General features: G+C 38.4%; 1 protein-coding gene and 1 non-coding gene across 2 annotated transcripts; both read right to left on the reverse strand.

The window, feature by feature from the left end:
* Positions 1 to 6,936: 6,936 nt before the first annotated feature.
* On the reverse strand, positions 6,937 to 24,572 carry LOC117289255 (deleted in malignant brain tumors 1 protein-like). The gene is made up of 8 exons (XM_033770297.1): positions 24,411 to 24,572; positions 20,668 to 20,858; positions 16,888 to 17,205; positions 16,014 to 16,331; positions 14,249 to 14,581; positions 12,816 to 13,130; positions 9,507 to 9,625; positions 6,937 to 8,017 (listed from the first exon to the last, which is right to left on the reverse strand). Exons 2-8 carry the CDS (start codon positions 20,750 to 20,752, stop codon positions 7,559 to 7,561), a joined length of 1,947 nt encoding a protein of 648 aa, XP_033626188.1. The 5' UTR covers positions 20,753 to 20,858; positions 24,411 to 24,572; the 3' UTR covers positions 6,937 to 7,558.
* Positions 17,468 to 17,540, reverse strand: Trnas-aga. Its single transcript has one exon. It is a non-coding gene; the product is annotated as a tRNA-Ser (tRNA).
* Positions 24,573 to 24,935: the final 363 nt, after the last annotated feature.

Below are 24,935 nucleotides of genomic sequence, written 5' to 3' on the forward strand. Positions count from 1 at the left end.
CGTTTCTCACAATGTATTATACCATCAACATCTCCCACTTGTTACGTTACCAGTTAAGGTTTTATGCTAATAATTATTTTGAGTAGGGTGTCCACTGCCTTTAAAGGAGTTTTAATATTGCTGCAAACCTTAATAGAACAAGTTGTTTCAGCTTGCTTCTTTTTGTTGCCTTTCTGTTCTCTTGTAATTATTCTTGGATCTTCGCCTGCTGAGCTGTAGCTGGCTTAAACAAATTTTACTTTCTAAGATTATGAAGTTAAACTGAAGGGAAAAATGAGGAATCCAGTGAAATGTATGATTTACCCTGTCCAAGTGTCTGTCCAACATGTTGAATGCTTATTATAATGATGCAGTTGAAGATTGCTGCGGATAAACTCAATGATGGTAGGATCCTCATGATGGAGGGGTCAACTGGGGGTCAACTGGGGGTCACTTGGTACTGAACTATAGCGTCAGTTCCACATCCACCATATTAGCAAGATTCATCAACTCCCATCCTTATAAGATAACAAGAAGTTTTTAGAATAATTATTTACCATTAATTATAGTCATTATTCTTTAGAAACCATAATATGTCCAAGCATACTATCGTTTTGCCCTGGCGACCTTTTACACTTTCGCATTACACTAGAGTGTATCTGTGTATACAGCACAGAGGAAGAGTCCTATAATATAGGGCTAACTATATGTCGTTTTCATGTTTCGTTTTTAAAACGAATGGGTAAAACGAATAAAATGAATAGAATGTAACTAGGCATACTCACACGATTGGGGATAAAAACGCCAAGCTGGCGACAGTCAATCGCTCTCACACTCATACGATTAACGTACAATTAAAAGTTGCACAAATCAAGAAATTAAGGTTCAAACTAGACGACAATGACGTATTCTAGTCAAGTCATTATGAAATCAGCAGCTATTATAGCTCGGATGATTCGAACCCACAACCTTGTAATTGCAAGACATGCAGTCTTACCACTTCTGATTGTTTTCTATAGTTACATTTTCGGCAGGTTGGAGGACTTTTCGTCTACACTGCCATGGAAGGGGGAAGGGGGATCGTGGAGGCAGGGTCCAACCTGGGCTGGGCTAATTGTTTACTTAATATAGGTTTTAAATAAACTATCAAAATGTACATGATATTCTCCACGGTTGGGCCCTGGGGTATCGTTTTTAGCCATATAGGATGTCGGTCTCGGTTGCATACTGGGCTGTAAAGTAGTCAAAACCTGGGATAGAGTAGGCCTATGTTATGTTTAGGTTATATATAGGCCTATATGCCAGTTCATAGGCTAGGCCTTACCATTCATTGCACTAGACGCAGTGAAGGAGTAGGCTGCTGCAAGATTATTAGGGTAGGATACAAAGTGTATCAATTATATAAAACTTTCACTTACCGTGTGACGTGTCTTTCCTCGAATTCCTGTGACTACCTTCTATAGCTATATTTATTGACTAGAGCACTAACTTGCTCTGCGTTTTGAGGCCACCCAGGGCGCAGACATGTTTGATGTGTTGCTTGAATTCGGAATTTTAAGAGAACACACATATTGCCGCGATTTTTTTTTTACATTCGGCATGTGCGCGTACGTACTGTCCGCTCGCGTACGTCCGCGCTACAAAAACCGTTACTTCGACTTGATTGCCGTAATAACAAAAAGTATACGCGCCTTTTAAACATGACGCACATGACGCTCGATGGTTCGATGACACATAAAAAAGAACAAAATGCACTATCATGCAAATAGCGCCGACACGGCTTCAAAACCTTAGTGCGTGTACAACGGGGTGTTGGCGCTCTAGTCAATATATATAGCTCTATGACCGGAACTTACAGGGAAGCCAGACGCTGGGAAAATAAATCTGTTAAATTTAATACAAGAAATACAAAAATACAAGGTAAAAAGAATGATGAAAAAAAATGTGTTGACATAAACAGGCAACGCCGGTGGTGGTACGCCATACGCAAGCGTAAATTTCATCAGAAACACGACGCATAAAACGCATTACGCACGCGTGTATCGCGTAAATTGAACAAACCATAGATATAGAATAGAACAACTTAATTCTATATCTATGGCACAAACTCGCGCACTCCATAGATAAGGTATTATATATTCTTTATCTATGGCGCACTCACTAAAGGGTTTCAATGTTCCAAGACGCACGAGGCTTGCGCCCTACAGTCATAATTTCAAGGGATGTTTTCTACTATTATCATCGATCATTCACCTTATAAATTTTATGTAAATCTTATTTTCACGGTTTTTGTTTCGTACCAAATCTGTAACGTTCCTTTAACGATTGCGAAAGACCATCACCGATTGCTAAAGTTGATCACCAATGGCGAAAGAACATCACCGATCTGGAATATGCAGACACCGATTGCTAAAGTTGACCACCGATTGCAACTTGGACCATCACCGATTGCTAAAGTTGATCACCGATGACCTAAGACCATCACCGATGACAAATTTAATCACCGGTTGCAAAAGACCTTACCGATTATTAAATGCCTCTTTGGCATTCCATATATAAAGTTACTACAAAACAAAAAATGCATTCACATGCAACCTATATGCAGATCAATTTTTATCTGTCCCATGACATAGTTGTATTTCATAACTAGACCCAATAACTGGGGCTGTGTACTCATTTTTGAAAGTTTTGATATTTTTGTACTAATCCTAGTACAATAAATGCAAAAAGCAACATAATAAAAAATAAAAAATTACCAAACAAAATAATAGCTTCAAAGACCAAGCCCTCTAAGATGAATCATGAAAAAATAATAATAATAGCAAATCCTGTTTTTTTAATAATTTAAACAAAACCCACTTTTTTACAAACGGGTCGTGCCGACATTTGAATAGTTTGACTTGAATAAAATAAAAACTATATACCCTTTTCGAATTAAACAAGAACACCACAAACACAATATAATGACAAGTTTGAATGCTAGATTCTCACTTCAACAAAAATGTTATCTTTTATTAAGGACAAATTTGTATTTAATACTAATTTGGGTTCAAAATCACCTTAACTATCTATCATACTACCGTTGTAACAGCAATACATATAAATGAACAATACTTAATGTGTAAAAACAATGAAAGACCCTGTGTAAATAACAAACCAACCGTAAACTTCTTCCTTTAAAGTGCTGCTTCAGAAAATTTGAAGATTACCGCACTGTGGCTGGGCGCACGCGTGAAACCATGGGACCGTCATGACGCGTCAGCCAATCAGGTGCAAAATATACATGGTGCAAGTGAAAAAAAAAGAGAAAAAAAGAAGCCGATATGTTTGTCTGAATATATTAATTAGTTGAAAAGGTTAGATTTAAAAAGTATATTCTATATTAACCGTTTTTTTCTGGATCCTTCCCTTACTCCCTTTCCCCCTCTCTTTTTCTATAAATGGATATGTGATTGTTTGTACTTGTTTTATGCCTCTGAAGAAGGTCCGGTTTGGATCGAAAGCTAAGGCCATATTCCCTACTTATTATACATTAACCGCAAGTATATAGGGGTAACTGTAAATATATAATGAGTAGGGTAGATGGCCTTAGCTTTCGATCCGAACCGGACCTTCTTTAGAGGCATAAAACAGGTACAAACAAATACATATCTATTAAAAGAAAAAAAAAGGAAAGGGTTTAAGAGAAGGATCCAGAAAGAAGCGGGAAAATTATAGCCAATCAAAGTTTCAGAAACAATTTGTGGCTATGGACCAATGAGGACAAGTGGTTTTTAGTATGAAAGGATGGATAAATGGACCATAAAGGTGTAAGCATTGTCCGATAACAATGCAGGGATGAAAGGGTAGGACTAGAGAGCAAGTTGCATCATGGTGCAACTAACAAAATAGATATTAATATATATGAATAGTAAAGAGTATAGTACGTTAAAATGGAGTACTGGTGAAACTTATTTTGAACTACAAATATAGTGAAAATAGATTGAGTTTAAAATCACCTAAACTATCAGCATTATACATCAAAATATTAAAATACTTGTGTTAAAGACAGTGGACACTATTGGTAATTGTTAAAGACTAGTCTTTACAGTTGGTAAATCTCAACATATACATAAAATAACAAATCTGTGAAAATTTGAGTTCAATCGGTCGTCGAAGTTGCGAGATAATAATGAAAGAAAAAACACCCTTGTCACACGAAGTTGTGTGCTTTCTGATGCTTGATTTCGAGACCTCAAGTTCTAAACTCGAGGTCTCGAAATCAAATTCGTGGAAAATTACTTCTTTCTCGAAAACTACGTTACTTCAAGGGAGCTGTTTCTCACAATGGTTTATACTATCAACCTCTCCCCATTACTCGTAATCGAGAAAGGTTTTATGATGATAATTATTTTGAGTAATTATCAATAGTGTCCACTGCCTTTAACACAATGAAGACCCTGTGTAAATAACTGTAAACCCTACAAAATAAGCTGCTATGTGTATCTATTAATAAAGTCTGAATATAAATTTGGCTGAAAAGGTTACATTTTAAAAATATACGTATATATTAAGCATAAAAAAGTACCTATAAATATAGATATGAACAGTAAATTATATAGTTACGTGAAAATGGAGTAATGTACTGATAAACTTATGTAGAACGACACATAGTGAAACTATCATGCTACCATTGTGACAGCATTATACATTAAACAATTTACGCCATTGTGTAAAAACAAGGCAAGACTTTATTTAAATTAGAAATCTATATTTTGAAAGACAATGGTGAAAATAGATTTTATATAATACACTTTAAAAGTTATGGGGAAAAAAACTCATGTAAAAATAATATTGTTAAAAAAAATACAAAACTTGAAACTGAAACCGAAAACCTTGCATCAAAATAAAACCTTTTAGTTAAAAAGCAGGTACAGCATACATTGTACTTGCACCCATCAAGCAAACCTTATCATTTTGTAAAATTACACACACACATTACTGCGGTTATAATATTGTCAACACAAGCTGCATACATTAAATTGTAAAACACTCTAAATTAAAAAGATCCTCTATTTTTCAAAATCAAACGGAAGGGCTCGCTACCACCCCGGAAATATTGTTGCACACCCTCTAAAAATTTACATCATTTTGCATCAATAGTAAAGAATACAATTTGTTTTTACCCTTACTCCGATGCACTGTACACTTTTTACTTTCCCAAAGTTCTGTGAACAAACAATCTACTCATGACCATTGCATTGCTAGAGCGGGGCCCAATTTCATGGCTCTGCTTACCACCGAATTCTGCACTTACGATCACGATTCCCCGCTAACATGCAAGCGCTGAATTTCTGCGCTAGCCTTGTAAGCGCAGAATGCCTAGCACGCGCAGAAGCCAAGTTTGCCGCAAGCACATAATTTCCTGCTTCCGTAAGCGCCTATTATGTGTTTACGGTAAGCAGAGCCATGAAATTGGGCCCAGACGTCTTTCCGCTATACCACAGAGAAGCATCAGGTACATCATTGATTTAATACATGAAGATGTTTTAACTTTTGCATCGGGGATAAAGAATGTCATTTGTTCTTTTTAACCTCTTACTGATGTGTATCGAATCACACTCAAGTAATATGCCTGTGATTTTTTTCCCCACAGAAATCGAGAAAGTACCGAGTACATGTATACAGTGCTTACCTTACACATATCGGTGTAAGGTTTGAAACCGAAAATTACATTAGAAGTTAAGATTGATAAACACTTCAGACAAATCTTAGCTCTTTGTGCAATAAAGACCCTGTTTTGCTTAATTTCCACAGTACATAATCATAACCCATAATGTGAATAGATTCCCTTTACAGTTCAAAATCCATAGAGTAAATCGATTCCCATATAACAAGCTCAGCAGTTCCTGTTATAGTCTAGCTCTGTAGTGATATGTCAATGCTTCAAACGGTAATGTTGTCATGCTTTAATGTCTAATGCTAGAATAGTTGACATGTCAATGCTTCAAACGGTAATGTTGTCATGCTTTAATGTCTAATGCTAGAATAGTTGACATGTCAATGCTTCAAACGGTAATGTTGTCATGCTTTATTGTCTAATGCTAGAATAGTTGACTTGTCAATGCTTCAAATGGTGATGTTGTCATGCTTTAATGTCTAATGCTAGAATAGTTGACTTGTCAATGCTTCAAACGGTAATGTTGTCATGCTTTAATGTCTAATGCTAGAATAGTTGACTTGTCAATGCTTCAAATGGTGATGTTGTCATGTTTTAATGTCTAATGCTAGAATAGTTGACTTGTCAATGCTTCAAATGGTGATGTTGTCATGCTTTAATGTCTAATGCTAGAATAGTTGACAACGGTCCCACTGCAAAAATGTTTTAATATAAAACACACAATACATGAACCCTTGTCGTTTAGTTTGTGGGATGTCTTAGTTTATCTTGCTACATATATTAACTGCAGCAATTCTTGGAATGGTTGGCAAAGTGGTCATTTCACTTCAGTTTTAAGTTACTTATGGCTTGATAGCCCAATTTTCTCAAAAAGACGTTTTTTGTTTTCGTTGATTTTTTTCTTGAAGAATTTTGACAAATGATGCTCTCTTTGAACATGAAAAAAGCCCCAAAAACATACAAAACCCAATTGCATAATGCCATGGACAATCATGCAAGATGACGCGTATGGAAGCGAGATAATGTTCAGATCCAGACAACAATTGAATTATTGTTTTAAATTAACTAGTACTTATCATCTGCGGGATTTTGGTGTACTTCAAATCTTATCTATAACTTTCTTGAATCTATACAAATAGATATTCAAAATAAAAATTCGAATGTTCATGTCAAATTTTGACTCCCATAAGTGGACTACCATGTTAGTTCGCAAAGTAAAAGGAAAACCACGTAATTTCGAGACAAATGTGTGTGGATCACTGTATTCTACTTTTTAAACATCTTTCTACCCATATGCATTGTATAACAAACGGTTACAAACGCTTTTCAAAGACCAACTCGACCGATCCAAGGCAACATGTTCCTTTAAAATTTACTCATTCACACATTATTTTTCCAACATGGAATATACAACATGACATTTGTTATCCACCAGTGAACACTCAAGGCATAGATCATTGTCAATGATTTGTGGATGCGTCATACGTTATCCTGCCATGATTCACTGGCCGAATGCAGGATGCCTTGAACATTTATTATAGGACTCCTATATTATACAAATATTCAATGCATGTGAGTGCAATGTCACAGAATGTAATCAAAGGGTGAAATCTGGGCTATTCTGTGACAAAGCACTACAGAAAGAATTAAGTATTTGTCTTACATGACAAATACATAGATCCTTATAATTTGAATTTCTGTTCACAACACAAAACTGACATGGATATTCCCCTACCACCCAACTGGAAAATTAAAAACAAATTCTTTTAAAAAATGTGAATGACTCCATGAAGACAATAACCACTTTCATCAAAGACACGACCTCGTCAAGATAAATGATTTGGTCCATGAAAGAACCATGTGGCACAGATGGTGAAGGATTTGTTGGCGTTTTTATTTTGTCCCTAGCTGCTCTTGGTTTTATAGGCGCTCAGGTGTTTCCACTGGTAACGGGTAAGGTGTCTCATTTGGAGCTGGGTAGAAAGATGTGGTAGTGTCACCCGGTGGTGGTGGGTAGGGTGCCGCTGCCTGACTAGGTGGTAGGTAGCGCTGGGGTACCGCACCATAGGGTTGGGCAGTACCCTGACTAGGTGGTGGATTATACACAGCACCTTGGGCAGGTTGTGTAACACCTGGGTTTATGGCACCAACTGTAAATATATTATTGGATTGGACCTTTGGGTAATTGTTAGGCATTGCAATGACATCACCGTAGGATGGAGGGGGTGCCGCCCCTTGGGGTGTTGGGTTAAAGGTCACAGTCGGTTGGGATGGATTGTAGTACACTGATGAAGAATCGACGTAGGCTATGTTAGTCACACCGGACCTTGCATGAACTGTGACCGACTGGTTCTGCGTTTGTACTGAATTGCCTCGTGCCTGTGAAAAACAACAAAATACAGAAGAATTCATAGTAAGGCATGTTAAATTTGTATCTGTGCTAAAGAATATTATTTTGTTTTACTCATACACCAATGTGTGTAAAGCACTGCAGACACAATGCACTCCATAGTCCTGGAAAACTAGAACTCCATACGAGATCACTTGTGTGAGATTCAAACCCACGACCTTTGACATTCTAGAGAAGATAATGTCTTACTTACCACTAGCCCACTGAGATTGCCCGGTTAGAAACCAATTAGTAAAACCAGAAATTAAACAGAAGTATTTGTTTCAGTGTTTTAAGCCACTACCTATAGTAGGGATCTTTGGGTACACCGTGAAAAAGGTGGTAGATCACTTTGTGTGGCCCCCGCAAGTTTTTACACCAGCCCATCTGTAACTTTGCAAACAACTTTCCAAACATCTAAAAAAAAATCACAAAAAAACCTCAACAATATCACACAGGGAACAAATTTGTTGACTCGCTCGCTCGCCAGAGTAGTTATTGAAGTATATGACTCGCCCCCCGCTGTTTTCAATGCAGCCAATTTAAATGCCGGAGAATCAAGAGTCAAAAGTCCATTTGCCGAAAGTCAGAGATTTAAATAAGTCTTAAAGGCAGAGGTCACTATTGGTAATTACTCAAAATAATGATTAGCATAAGACCTTTCTTGGTGACAAGTAATGGGGAGAGGTTGGTGGTATAAAACATTGTAAGAAACAGCTCCCTCTGAAGTGCCATAGTTTTGGAGAAAGAAGTAATTTTCCACGAATTTGATTTTGAGACCTCAAGTTTAGAACTTGAGGTCTCAAAATCAACCATCTAAACGCACACAACTTTACGTGTGACAAGGGTGTTTCTTCTTTCATTATTATCTCGCAACTTTGATGACCGATTGAGCTCAAATTTTCACAGGTTTGTTATTTTATGCATGTGTTGAGATACACAAACCGTGAAGGCTTGACAATTACCAATAGTGTCCACTGCCTTTAAAGGAACACATTGCCTTGGATCGGACGAGTTGGTCTTGGAAAGCTGTCTGCAACCGTTTGTTGTAAAATGCACATGGTTAGAAAGATGTTGTAAAAGTAGATGCCTCATAAGTGCATGGTTTTCTTTATACTTCGTCCACTAACACGGTAGGCCATTTATGGGAGTCAAAATTTTGACTCCCATAAATGACCGACCGTGATAGTTGGCGACATAAAAGGGAAACCGTGCAATTTTGAGCAATACTTGTGTGGATCATTATATTCTACTTTTAAAACATCTTTCTAACCATATACATTTCATAACAAACAGTTTCAAACGCTTTTTATAGACCAACTCGTCCGATCCAAGGCAATGTGTTCCTTTAACTGACAACAAAAGACGCTTTTTTCACAGCCGGAATTCCCACAAAAAGCAGAATATTTTTCATCCATGGTAACGTCCTAATTACTGGGTGTGTGGGTGCTAGCTGGATTGTAACTTTGACAAGCTTACCTGGGTTGTGGTTTTTTGTGAACAGCAGACACAGAGAACTGCGATGAGAACAACTACGCCAATTCCACCTCCAACAATAATACCTCCTATAGCTGCTCCAGATAATCCGTAATAGTCAGCTGATGAAATATAAAAGTACTACAAGTTCAAGGCACCGGACACTATTGGTCATTACTCCAAATAATTGTTAGCATAAACACCTACTTGGTAACAAGCAATGGAGAGCTGTTGATAGTATAGTACATTGTGAGAAACGGCTCCCTCTGAAGTAAGGTAGTTTTCGAGAAAGATGTAATTAGGTGTTCGGGCCAACAGCCCGGAACACCTCTTATTTTTATTTTTATTTTTTATTAGGTGTTCGGGCAACAGCCCGAACAACTCATTGATTTTGTTCGTTTTTTTTGTTTTTTGGGGGGGGTTTTCTTATTCTTCTCGCTGTCGATTGTCCGCATGAAAAAGCATAGATGCGAAGCTTGCATTAAGTTGAAACTTTGCACACAGGTAGACAATAACCAGTAGATGATACAAAAGTTCTTACGTCACGATGACGTCATCAGTTGACGAGATACACTCATTCAAAGTTTATTATTTCAAAAAATCATAACTTTTGATCTACATGAGGGATTTTTACAATCAATACATCATCGGAAAGGGCATTAAAAACTCTGTAAACGCCTCACAGACATGACCCCATTTTGATTTTGTCAAAAATTTGAAAATTTCGAAATTCACGTCTAAAGAACAACGTAAATCCCCCGTTGGTATGTGCATAAACATTACACTTAGGCATACACACAACATGGAGTGTATTAGCTGTGCGGGAGAGTCACGCTTCAGTGATCATCAATAGAGCGCGAAAAAGCTTAATGTAGAATAGTCTTCGTTCAAGGCGTTTAACTTTTTGACCTTGTCTTCTGGTTCAAATCAAATTTATTGTACATTATCTACGACCGTACTGCGTTGATAACACCGGTTCCCGTCCGATCACTGAAGTTATGCAAAATCGGGCTTGGTCAGTACTTGGATGGGAGACCAATTGGCGACCAAATTTTGTATTATTTATTTATTTATTTTTATTTTTTCTCCTATAAATAGCTTCGTTTTTAGTCTATTTTCAAGGCGTTTTCAACTAACATTTCTTTTCCGGTTAGTTAGTCTCTTCTTCAGTCGTCATTATGCAAGGCTCCAACCACAAAAGCCTTTTTTACAATCTATACATCATATGAAAGGGCTTTAAGTACGTAGTCTGTTTTCAAGGTGTTTTCAACAAACATTTCCCTTCCGGTTAGTTAGTCTCTTCTCCAGTCGTCATCATGCATAAGTTCCTATGCCCTCAACCACAAAAGCTATTTTGACAATCTACATCATATATGAAAGGGCTTTACGTACGTAGTCTGTTTTCAAGGCGTTTTTAACAAACATTTCCCTTCCGGTTAGTTAGTCTCTTCTCCAGTCGTCATTATTCATCAGTTCACATTTCCTCGACCACAAAAGCTATTTTGACAATCTATACATCATATGAAAGGGCCTCACGTACTTCACAAAAATGGGTATGTTGGTGACCTTCTCTTGACCTTTTGACCTTTTTAAACCGGAAGTGCCTGTAAACTGCTTTGAAAGGGCATTATTTAAAGGCTTTTAGGTTGAAATGTACACTTTTTGATGCTTTACCATAAAATTATTACACATCGAGAAAACTGTTTGGATTTGATTTCTTTGCAATTTGACGAGCTATCAGCAACACTTTTTTCATTGATTCAAACACTGACCCAACAATAGCCGAACACCTAGTGTTTGTTTCTACAAACACTATATCTAGTTTTTATTGATACTTCTTCTTGTTCTTCTGTACGTCCCTTGTCCCCTTACAGAAACATCTTTCCAAAAATCATATGAACTTGAAACTTCGCACGACGTCATCAATTCTTGAGTTATGAATATTAAAAGTTTATTATTTCAAAAAATCATAACTTTTGATTTACATGACCGATTCTTACAATCAATACATCATAGGAATCTTCATTGAAAACGCCGTAAACGCCTCACAGACATGACCCCATTTTGATTTTGTCTTCCGGCTCAAAAGAGAGGTTGAACATTTCAAAATTCACGTCTACAGAATAACGTAAATCCCCCATTGGTATGTGCAAAAACATTACACGTAGGTATACACACAACGTGTAGTTTGCTAGCGGTGCAGGAGAGTCACGCTCCAGTGATCATCCATAGAGCGCGAAAAAGCTTCATGTAGAATAGTCTTCGTTCAAGGCGTTTAAAACATACATGCCCCTTACTTAGGGTAAGTCTCTTCTACAGTTGTCAATATTTCATAAGTTCATACTTCCTAAACCACATAAGCTATTTTGACAATCTATACATCATATGAAAGGGCTTTTCGTACTTTACAAAAATGGATATGTTGGTGAACTTTTGTTGACCTTTTGACCTGTTTAAACCGGAAGTGACTGTGAAATTATTTGAAAAGGCGTTATTTAATGCCTTTTAGGTTGAAATATACATCCTTTGATGCTTTACCATCACAGCATACAAGTCTGGCAAAGGTCTGGTTTAAAAAAAAAAAATTACCGATGATGTCACCAAAAATACACTTTTACTAGATGACGTAATCATGTTGTTTTGACAGTTTTTGCAATTTGAATCATTTATTACAAGTCTTGAGAACAAAGCAAGGTGTAATAATTGTTTTTTAATCCAGGCTTTTACTCCCGGAAACCGAACACCATGTCTAGTTTTCCACGAATTTGATTTCAAAACCTCAGAATCAAATTTTGAGGTCTCGAAACCAAGCATCTGAAAGCACACAACTTCGTGTGAGAAGAGAGTTTTTTTCTTTCATCATTATCTGGCAAATTCGACAACCAATTGAGCTCAAATTTTCACAGGTTTATTATTTTATGTATATGTTGAGATACACAAAGTAAGAAGATTGGTCAATTACCAATAGTGTCCAGTGTCTGTAAGCAGTTGCTAGTTGTATTGAGCTCTTCTTTTTATTTCAGTAGAACTTGAGATAAAGTAATTGCACAGAAGCCAGGAATGGGGCAATTTCCCCAGCACTTGCAAATAAATGTCAAGCAATTGTAAATGCGTTTCACGTTACAGTCGTCTCAGGTTGACTGTGACATTGATGACTCTTGGATATACAGTGACCCTTCAAATAAATATTTAGATTTTGAAGTAGATGTGCCCTTTACAAGTGAAAATGGCCTTGCCCTCTCAAAGATGATAATATAGGCTTGCAGTTGGTGGTGAGATGATTTTGAAAAACTACACAAAATAAAAACTTACGATAATCGTCATCAATGCAGATGACACCAGCATCTTCGCTATGGTCACAGTTAGGACTGCTTGATGAACACGACCCAATGTTACTCTCTGAGCCAGTGCAGGCGACATTGTCCAGAATTATTTCCCCGCTACCCTGCCCGAAGTAGGCTGAAGATTTGGCTGATGTTGCACCAGAGAAGCCAAGCTGTCTACACACCACTGTAGCATCATTGATGCCCCAATCGTCATCACACACTGTTCCCCATGCACCGTTTGCATGAACCTCAACACGCCCTTCTGAATTGCGAGTACCACCCGCAAGACGCACATCATATTCTGTATAGAAGAGTGTCACGAGAGAATCATTGTTCAAGTTTGGGTGCGTATACATTACCATTACGCATTTGATGATGTAATTTTTTTTTGTAGATGTAGAAATGTCCTTCCTCTGGAGCGATACAACCCCAGGATTACATTCGTGTTTATTTTCCCTAAAAATCTTCCACAAAGCGTGAAGTGAACAGAGGGTGGCAAAAATTCCTTCTGAATTTCTTAAAATGTGTTTTGATTCCCTGGGATGTGGCTAGGTCATGTTAACGAGGCTCGATCAATGGAAAGTGCAAGGATGGTCAAATGTGTTCTGAGAGGAGAGGGCAGGGCAGATATTCATGACTACTCTGGGACAGGACCCTGGGCCCACACCTTTGTGATGTTATTTAATTTCAATGCATGGGACAACTCTTCTGTTGAAGACACTGGACACTATTGGTAAATGTCAAAGACCAGTCTTCTCACTTAGTGTATCTCAACATATGCATGAAATAACAAACCTGTGGAAATTTGAGCTCAATTGGTCGTCGAAGTTGCGAGATAATAATGAAAGAAAAAACACCCTTGTCACACGAAGTTGTGTGCTTTCAGATACTTGATTTTGAGACCTCAAATTCTAAATCTGAGGTCTCGAAATCAAATTCGTGGAAAATTACTTCTTTCTCGAAAACTACATTACTTCTTAGGGAGCTGTTTCTCACAATGTTTTATACTACAACCTCTCCCCATTACTTGTTACCAAGAAAGGTTTTATGCTAATAATTATTTTGAGTAATTACCAATAGTGTCCACTGCCTTTAAATTAACAAGACCAGATTGGATCCTTCCTGCCAAAACTGTTCATCCCTAAAGCTGTATTAAACCAAACCACAGCATCATCGGTTGTCCAGCGGTCTCCAGAAGACGATCAGAGTATACTATTTCCCGAAGGAGATTTACAGAGGTTTGTGTGAACACATTTTACCAGTCATAGTTATTTTCTATTAGCCACGCCATGCAAACTTAAAACATCACTCACAATTATCTCGTGCAAATATATTTGTGTTGATTTATTTTAAATGTTTAGATTATTATCATTATTTAAATTTTATTTTATTTATTTAGGACAATAGCTAGCTACTTACCTGTACCAACGTAAAAATTGCTGCAAACCACACCAGCATCTTCACCGTGACTACAGTCGTGATATGTTGAAAATGTGCATTGGGCGAGGTTGGTCTCTGTGCCGGTACAAGCAACATCATCCATAACTATGTCTCCATAACCCTGGCCAAAGTAGGCTCCCGTTTTAGCTGATACTGCATATGTATAGCCAACTTGTGTACACACCACTGTAGCATCATCGATGTCCCAATCATCATCACACACTGTTCCCCATGCACCGTTTACATACACCTCAACACGGCCTTCTGAGCTATAGCTTCCATCATTCAGTCGCACAGCAAACCAATCTTCAACTATAACGCAGGACAAAACTATAAAGGTTAATCGTCTGGACAAATCTGGAACGCAGCACAAAAGATAAAAAGATGGATGGGTGTCTAATTTTGGGAATTATTCTTGTGAAAAGGCAAAGTCAAACGTTTTAAATTCTCCAAAAACAAAAAAAATATAAAAAGAACCTGTAACAAGGAAACAAGTGTCAATCTGAAAACTCCCTCAATTATTCATTCCAGTATACCTTTGCTTATTCTTCAGAGATTTCCATCTGAAACCAGCGCCCAATTTCATAAAGCCTGTAAGCACAAAAGTTTGCTTAGCATGAAATTTCTTCCTTGATAAAAACACACATTGGTGTGGCTAAGCATGCCTCAGTGCTGTTCTTATTCAGATCAAATTGAACCGCCGTCTCCTCTTGTTTCCCTCTCTTCCCAGCTGGCAATTGAAGAACAGTCAAAGCCAATCCTTTACATGGTGTCAGAAGTGGGATTTCCAGCAGCAAGATGGATGGAGAGCAGCAGCAGCAGCAGCAGCAGCAGCAGCAGCAGCAGCAGCAGCAGCAGCAGCAGCAGCAGCAGCAGCAGCAGCAGCAGCAGCAGCAGCAGCAGCAGCAGCAGCAGCAGCAGCAGCAGCAGCAGCAGCAGCAGCAGCAGCAGCAGCAGCAGCAGCAGCAGCAGCAGCAGCAGCAGCAACAATAATAATAATAATAATAATAATAATAGTGGCTTCTTATATAGCGCTCAGGTCCGTCATGCAGTGACGCGCTGGCGCTTCAACATTATTACCCCTGGTCACTGGGCCTTAAATCACTCCTTAAACCATCTCAGCTCCCTGGGGAGAATACAGCCTGTGCCGTCAAATATGTAGCGCAATCAAGGCTAAACCAGCCACAAGAACCAACTCTGCCCTCACAGGTACCCATGTACCCCTGGGTAGAGAAAAGCAATTATAGTGAAGTGTCTTGCTCAGGGACACAAGTGTCCAACTGGGATTCGAACCCACACTCCACTGAACAGAATCACCAGAGCTTGAATTCGGTGCTATTATCCGCTCGGCCACGACACCAAGGAAGGGTTGGAGGATCGCAGTCCTGCCTGATAGTACAAGTGGCGTATGTACCGTTTGTATTCAGCCCATGTTTGCTCATCCTAAAAATCACGTGGAAATTGGTTGGTAATCCTGTTTTTATCGGGGCAGAAATTTCAAGCTAAGCAAATTTTTGTGCTTAGCATTTCTATGAAATTGGGCTCTGGTCATTACCTCACATTATGAAGACCAGGTGAAGAGGATTCAAACAAATGAACTCTCCCCAAGGGCAAACGATGTACTATCCTTTGATGTTTACAGTATTACACACACGAGTACAAATAAAACATTTTGAGGGGTGGATAAAGACAAATTGTCTAGATTCAAATTTACATGTACAGTACTTTAAAAACCCAAACATACCCGAGGTGCCACTGCAGATTACACCAGCATCTTCACTATGACCACAGTTGGGACTTGTTGAAAATGCGCATTGGGCAAGGTTGGTCTCTGAACCGGTACAATCAACATCATCCATAACTATGTCTCCACTACCCTGACCAAAGTAGGCTGACGATTTGGCTGATACTGCACTTGAATAGCCAAGTTGTCTGCACACCACTGTAGCATCATTGATGTCCCAGTAGTCATCACACACTGTTCCCCATGCACCATTTACATACACCTCAACACGGCCTTCTGAGCTATAGCTTCCTCCAACAAGTCGTACAGAATACACATCTTTGGAAGACAAAAGTATAAAGATGAATCTTCGTGATGGCACACTTTTTAAGGGGGGATATCTTTTTAATCTGGTCATTTTGTTATTTACTTGTATTGTTTTTGTATCATTGTATTGTTTGTTTGTACCATGAATTTTAAAGCGCTCCGATCTTTGTGGGGCACTGTATAAATGCTTATTGTATTGTATTATTGCCTTGTAAGACTAAACACTGATTAAATAGTTATAACATTAAAACAACCCAAATGTTGGTGTCACATGACTGCCAGGCTGCTAATCAGACTCTACACAGCAGACAAATGAAGCAGCAGACATGAAGGAAAAACAACTCATGGTCCCCTCCTATCCTGGGCCCAATTATTATTTAAAGAGCGTACATGTACATACATAACAAAAAATGCATTTACATGTAAAGTTTTTTTTCGCAGAAAAGTTTGTATCAAAAGAGGATGAAAACAAATTCATCAAATAACCACCAAAATAGCTGTTGGTGTTTGGCTGATTCAGAACACCTCCACAAACGATTCAAATGTTTGTACAAAAACCCAAACATACCCGAGGTGCCACTGCAGACTACACCAGCATCTTCACCGTGACCACAGTTGTGATTTGTTGAAAATGAGCATTGGGCGAGGTTGGTCTCTGTGCCGGTACAAGCAACATCATCCATAACTATGTCTCCACTACCCTGACCAAAGTAGGCTCCCGTTTCAGCTGATGATGCGTATGTGTAGCCAAGTTGTGTACACACCACTGTAGCATCATCGATGTCCCAATAATCATCACACACTGTTCCCCATGCATTGTTTACATACACCTCAACACGGCCTTCTGAGCTAGAGCTTCCTCCAACAAGTCGCACAGAATACGAACCTGTTACAGTTAATGAGTTACAAAATAAAAATGACATGTTGGCAATGCAGAACAATCAAAACTTGAACTAACAAGTAATATTTACTCATCAAGTACATTTTCCTTAAACTGAAACCATTACTGAATCATACAGCAATATAGGCTCGTCAGAAGACTGCATTAGATATACTAAGACTTCATCAAGCGTTGAATGGGAGGCAATATTATTTTTTTTTGGGGGGGTACTTTCCAGAGTCCTGTGAAAAAAAATATCACATGCATGTTACTCGGGTGGGATTCGAACCCACGACCCATGCAATTCTAGAGCAGTATCTTACCAACTAGACTACCGAGTACCGAGGTTGCCCAGTAGCTAGAGGCAGTTCGTATCCTATGTTTTGGCAGCGGGTATTGCAACGATATAATGGGAGGCTGTGTTGCACCTCAATTTTTGGTTCTTTATTAATATAGCATCATTTCTGGTCAACTTGGAGTGTTATTTTCATTTCAAATTTTCAAAGGGACACCTCAGCCGTTTTTTTACACGGTCTCTGCCTTTTTGGAAGGGTTTCTCAAAATTTCCATTTTTCCACAGTGGACTTGGACAGCTCTTAGACAGGCATCCCAGCAGGCTGCTAGCGAGGCTCTACACAGGAGACAAATGAAGCAGCAGACAGGAAGGAAAAACAACTCATGGTCCCCTCCTATCTTGGGCCCAAATTCATGGCTCGACTTGTTGTAAGCAAAATATCGGCACTCGCGGAAATTCTGCGCTTACGCCAAGCATATTTCAGTTAGCAAGGAATTTTGGCTTGTGAGCGTGTGACTCCATGTAGTGATAGGTATTCTACGCTTATACAGCATTTAAACCACTTCACCTAGCTTTATAGTACCTCTGTGCAGTATATATTTCTGATGTTTTTGGACTATCTGGCTCAAAATATATGTTACATTACATTACAAAACGATTTGGACTTTTCCTTTTTTTATTGTTTGTTACTTTCAACCACACACCCTGTATACATACCAGTGCAGATTACACCAGCATCTTCACTGTGGCCACAGTTGTTACTTGTGCTATATGAGCACTGGGCGATGGTGGTCTCTGTGCCGGTACAAGCAACATCATCCAAATTGATGGCTCCACTACCCTGACCAAAGTAGGCTGACGATTTGGCTGATTGTGCACTTGAATAGCCCAGTTGTGTACACACCACTGTAGCATCATTGATGCCCCATTGGTCATCACACACTGTTCCCCATGCACCAGCGTTTTAGCTAGCGAGCCGTGCACCCGTGTTTTGCACGGCCAGTTTTGTGAAATCACGGCCTATTTTTTCAAGCACGGCCTGGCGGTGTAAATCTAGCCGTGCACTATTTAATTATACGTTTGTGTAATCTAGATATCAGGCATGAGAATATTCCGGTTTAAACCGGAATTCCGTTTTTTTTCCTTTCAAAATTGTGGTCTCCGAGTGCGATGTGAATTTGCTATAAAATTCGGGGGGGTAGGTTTTTGGGGGTATACATTTGGATTTCTCTAATCCCTCTTCTCTAGTCAGACAATGTAAGTTTACCTTTGTAATTGTTATTATCCCGGATCCCCACACGTCGTTCATGAAATACCGGCACCTAAACAATAAATTGCCGTCCAGCAGCTGGCCCAATTTACGGCTTGTTGTCTTCCTGGCATCGCGCATGCATGCAGCAGCAGCGACAGATGTATAAACTTGCCTCATTCCTTGCTTCGTTTATAGTGGTACGGTTCAATAATGTTTGCGTGTAATGCGCTTGCTGGTGCAGCAAAGATAACACGTGTGGAGACTTTTGAAAGTCTACTGAAAAAACAATGCACGTGTTTGCACCATGTGTACTGTGTACTGTGTACGTGCAGGTTTGCACACGAACCAATGAGCGGCGCGGCACGAATCTGAGATCGCCGGCAGGCCATGGTAAACTGGTACCTGTTATTCCCTCACAACCAGCGAAAGATATTATTGGGAACCAGCGAACACACTGTACGTCCGGACGACGTGCTTTCTTCATTGGTTCTATTTCTATGTTTGGGGTCTAATCTCAACCTCGTTCCAGTTATACCCTATGCTGAATAACAACCTCTTTCACAAAAACACATCGCTCTCGCCAAATATATAGGCCTATATATATTTTAAAATGTGCGTCGCCGACGGATCGTTAAAATCACAAACATTTAATTGCAAAAGAATTTCTTTTACACAACCGAATTTCAAATCAAGAACCTATAAAAATGGTTTTTGGTGAGGAAAAAAGCATTTTCAAGGGCAGAAATAACGGATAAGATCGTCAAAAAAAAAAAAAATATTATTACTATTATTTTTCCCCCCTTTCTTTTTCCGGAATTGTAACAAAATCGCAGGCGAACCCAAAATTGTTTGAGGTTTACATTCCTTATTTTCCCTTAAACCTATTATAAAAAAAAAAAAAGAAGGAAAAATCACACACAAGTAGCTCACTTCTACCTGGAAAAATAGGTGTCAGAAATGCATCAGAGACCACCACAGAGCTTCTAAAGTACCCAGAGCTCCCAGGGCCCTTAAGCGGGCCCTGGACCCCGGCCGTAAGGGACTTCGCGCTGCGCGCTCGTGTTGTGTGCTTCGCACACAAATTTTGGACTCTAAAAATATTGCACTCCCTGTTTTTCATTTTGCACTCCCACTTTTCAAATCCTAGCTAAAACACTGCCATGCACCGTTTACATACACCTCAACACGGCCTTCTAAGTAGAAGCTTCCTCCAACAAGTCTTATTGAGAACTCATCTACACACCGTATGCAAACAAAATAACACACATTACACTTATCGGGAGCTACAATGTACAGTTTACCTTGCATATGTAACGAAGGGAGCATGATGCAACACATTCTAAAAGGATCAGGGTCTTTTTTGAAATACAAAAACACAATTTCCACAGGGTTTTTGAAGACAATGATATAAGAAGGCTTCACTTAAAATAAAAAATTATTACTTGCTGAAGTGCTGTAGTTTTTGAGAAATGAGTAAATGCAATGGAGAGCTGTTGATAGTATAAAACATTGAGAAAAACCGCTCCCTCTGAAGTAACGTAGTTTTCGAGAAAGAAGTAGTTTTCAGAGAATTTGATTTTGAGACCTCAGAATTAGATTTTGAGGTCTCAAAATCAAGCATCTGAAAACACACAACTTTGTGTGACACATGTGTTTTTTCTTCCATTATTATCTCACAACTTTGATGACCAATTGACCTCAAACTTGAGAAGAAGTGAGAAGACTAGTCTTTTACAATTACCAATAGTGACCAGAGTCTTTAAGAGCTGTATCTTGCTTCTTTCTAAAAGCTTTGTTTATAACATGTAACAACAATTCTGTACAGCGTTTTGAGATTTTCTTTATGCAAGAAGCTTTTCAAACTATGTTTACTATTATTATTATAATTGTTTTTTTGTTTTTTTTATATACTTTAACTTACCCTGTCCAACAACACATTGAATGCTTATTATAATGATGCAGTTGAAGACTGCAGCAGATAAACTCATTGATGGTAGGATCCTCATGATGGAGGGGTCAACTTGGAGGTCAACTGGGATCAACTGGGGGTCACTTGGTACAGAATGAGCGTCAGTTCCACTTCTATATCACCAAGACTCACCAACTCACATCCTGATATTGTTTTAAATAAAAAAAACAAGCAATTACGCAATTATTACTTGTGTCTTGTGAAGCTAATCAGCTGTGAAAAAAACCAAGTGGGATATGTCTTTAGTTTGATTCAAACTCACCTGGGCCCAATTCTTAAAGCCTGTCATCAGCACAAAACTTGCTAAGCACGACAATTATTGCTTAACAAAGTTACCTGAAAGTTTACATTGCTGTGACTTGTGCCCCTCTCAATTGTTGCTTAGCAAAGTAATTTGTCAAGCAGTATTTTTCGCCTGGGCCCAATTCTTAAAGCCTGTCATCAGCACAAAACTTGCTAAGCACGACAATTATTGCTTAACAAAGTTACCTGAAAGTTTACATTGCTGTGACTTGTGCCCCTTTCAATTGTTGCTTAGCAAAGTAATTTGTCAAGCAGTATTTTTCGGCTTAACAGTGCAACAACCTGTGGTCTGCAGTCAGCTTCTTGTGGGACTTGAAAATACTGTTTACTGCAAGTGTATAATGGCTTTGATCAAACAAACGAACGAACGAACGAACGAACGAACGAACGAACGAACGAACGAACGAACGAACGAATGAACAAACAAACAAACAAACAAACAAACAAGGTGCCCCAATCGAGTTTTGCTTAGAAATAAAAGAGAACATTGTTGAGCAGTATTTTCTGCTTCAAATAACAGCTTTATGAAGTTGGCCCCTGGTGGCTTAGTACACGTTCGTGGAGATGATAGCGAAACAAACACAATAATTACTTGGTTTTACAACGAACCTGTGCTTCAAAACAACACTTGCACACAAGATCTTGACCTGTAGTGGAACCAGTAACTGAGTAGCTGTGCTCCTCTTTCCGAAAATTTTGTCAGTATCAGTCGTACTCGACTGATAAAGACAAAATTTCGAAAAAAAGGAGTACATGACCGATAATGACAAAATTTCGAAAAAAATAAATAAAATAGGGACCATGCCCCAGTTAGTAGTTTTGACATCGAATCCCTCCTCCCGAAGACCGTCAGGAGGAGGGTAATGATATTTACGCGAACCGGTCAACTAGGTCCAAAACCAACTCAGTCCTAGTCAACGCAGTCCGCAGTCAACTCGGTCCGCAGTCAACTCAGTCCGAGGTCAACTCAGTCCGAGGTCAACTCTGTCGGAAGTCAACTCGGTCCGAATCTTGCTACATTTACACTAGTGTTGAGGGTGCGAGTTGCGTGAATTTTGACACATGGCATTCATGACAACAAGTTCAACTGCAAATGATTTATTATCCGTGTTATATTCATTTTAAAAAAAGACTGAAAAATAGAAAAGATCCATTTGTATTGAGGGATAAAACTTGGTAGGTTAAAGATGCTGTCAGATTTTTGGCCCCAAACATTAAAAAATTGATTTGTTTTGAGTGAATGGTATTTAAAAGAGTATCACCCGCTTTAACGAAAAAAAGTTAAATATTTACTTGATGGTCAAGAACCATGACGAAAATTTAAAACGTTTCTTATAAAACACAAAAGAATTGGTCACTTTTTTATTGTCGGGATCCTGACAAAAACTAAATTTGAGCACTTTATTTCACTGCTACTAATAATTGGCAGACTTTTTCGAGCAATGGCTCAAATGATAGCTTGTAACTTTCTCAACCCCTATCAAAATACTTATTGAAATTTAAATCAAAACGTTTGGGTCAAATCGGCCAAAAATCTGACATAGCATCTTTAAGCCCGGAAAAGTCTTCTTGATCTCATAAAAAAAAGATGACTGGCAAGTCTTGAATGTATTTGAACTTCTCTGCCTCCATATAGGCCTAATAGTTTAGAGGCTATGCCCTATGGATTTTTTTTTTGGATAACTTTCCGTTTGGCGCCACCACTTTTTCACTGGTTTTTACAAAAAGAGAATCTCATTGAGGAAATTCTACCTCCATCGGTAAATTAGATAAAATATTTTTTTCATACTGAATGAAAAAAACGGTGGCACCATACGGAAACTTTTTTTTTGTTTACGTCGCCGAGATTTTGTTTCGTCAATTTATTTAATTTTAAGTAACAAAACATAATATTCGGACCGAGTTGGATTCGGACCGATCGTTTATTGACTTCGGACCGACTCGGACCAAGTTGACTTCAGACCGAGTTGACCCAATAATAAGCGTTTTTAAAATTTCTACCAAACGAAACATCTACCTTCATGATTCATAAACAAAATGATCACGACGGTTAGAATGGTCTCAAAGGTACTGGGGGACTGTATTAAGTGAATACCATGAATATTCACGCTATTATGCCTTTTTCTTTGAATTGGGAAAAAAATATGATGCCTTATCAACCGATGCCCTAATTACCTTCTTCTGTTTATATGAAGTATGCAAACATATATTAAAACTTGATGGACATTGAAATGTTCACACTACACACCGATCTTCGATGACTTCAACTGGCCCCATTTGTTTTGAGTTTTTCCTGTTTTCACAGCAAACAAGAAAGCATGATTTCTCGGTGAAGCCATACATGGAAGAAACATCTACAGTGACTAAAAGTGTTCTTTGAGACTCTGTGTATGACTCTATAGCCAGCAGTTGTCTTTGTTTTATTCAAAATATTTTTTAGTGAAATTTTAAAATTACCATGGTAATTTGCAAAAAAAAACAAGAATAAATAATTTAATAAAAAGTGTGAATAATCATTGGCTTTCAAATCTGATTTTTATTTATTTTTTTCCCCTTTTTTTGTCTTAAAATTTATAATAAAGCGTATAAATAAACAGTGATAATTGAATCAACAAGCTGATCGTTTAAATTTTAATATTGATAATAATATTGATCGGAGGGTTAAAAAAAAATATCAAAAATAATAGAAAATGATATAAGGCACATGGCTTCTTTAAGCCTCTGTATTTTTTTTCCAGAATGCTCAGCAAAACATTCAGTCACATGATTTGATGATCATCATGAATTGTGAATTGAAATAGTGTTTGATGAAAATTTTTCAGTGGGCAAATATTTTTATATGGCCTCAACATTATGACATATTTTTGTACCTTGTCAGCTTGTAGAAATGCCTAAAATACCAAACTTTTTGCATTTACAAGTGCAAATATCCAGTGAAGCCTTACGTGTTTCTAAGTTTTGGTCAAGGGAGAGGAGACTCTTTGCTTGGCAAATAAAACCACACAATTTTTATCTAGGGACTGTTTACATCGCGCACAGACAGAGAGGTACGATTTGCCACGATTTTAGGGACACCTCGAAAACAGGACCTCCTAACGAAACGTACTCCAGTAGTCTAATTCTAGAAAATATATAGGGCTCCTTATAGTTTCTAGAAGTACTCCAGACCTATAGTCCTAGAACTATTTCGGTTTCGTCCGCTATCGATCGTCTCGGTCTCAGTTACGGGAGACGATATAGCGGACGAAACCCAAATAGTTCTAGGCCGTACTGAATACGACCACTGCCCACTACACCGCACCCCCAGTTTTGCCAGTCATAATGATAAACGATGAATTAAAATACGAAATACAACATTATTATTGCCTCCCTTTTTTACCCTACGTGCCTACCTCAATCAAACATTGTGACATAGAAGACGAGAATCTAGTTGAAATGAGCAATCTTCCGTCGGTCGATGACAAATTCAGGTTTCAGTATCTCGAAATAAAGTACAATCGATTGTACAAATAGATACACCACCAGTCATATTAAACAGAATTGCAGGTGTAATGGAAAAACCCATTGCAGCTAGCACGCAGTGAAAAAAACACTTACCCGGATACAACATGCAAACTGGACCATGACATACAATGACGCAAATCGGGTTTCCTTGACACTCAACCTCGTTCTCACAACAACCTTGTTTTTCGATGTCGCTGCGCCATTTCCAATCCCAAGCATTCTCTACTTTTACTACCCAAGCATTGCATGTCTCTCGATTTTATACAAGACGCTAATAAAAGCAAATGATCCAAAGTATACCATGTCACACGGCCGGACAATCTTTCCTGTTATTGCTATGATCTGCTTAGCACAAAATGTCTGCTTATTAAAGCACCTCTATAGATCCCAAATGAGAGACTTTTGGGACGCTT

This window comes from Asterias rubens, chromosome 4 (assembly GCF_902459465.1).
Source record: "Asterias rubens chromosome 4, eAstRub1.3, whole genome shotgun sequence".
Lineage (NCBI taxonomy): Eukaryota > Metazoa > Echinodermata > Asteroidea > Forcipulatida > Asteriidae > Asterias > Asterias rubens.

What these genes read in the sequence shown, in the direction of transcription:
- LOC117289255 (XM_033770297.1), bottom strand. Translation starts at nt 20,752, where the DNA reads ATGAGGATCCTACCATCAATGAGTTTATCTGCTGCAGTCTTCAACTGC. An exon ending in CAATTTTTACGTTGGTACAG is followed by an intron (nt 13,131 to 14,248) that starts GTAAGTAGCTAG and finishes TCTTCTATACAG; the next exon opens with AATATGATGTGCGTCTTGCG. An exon ending in CACAAAAAACCACAACCCAG is followed by an intron (nt 8,018 to 9,506) that starts GTAAGCTTGTCA and finishes TGTTTTTCACAG; the next exon opens with GCACGAGGCAATTCAGTACA.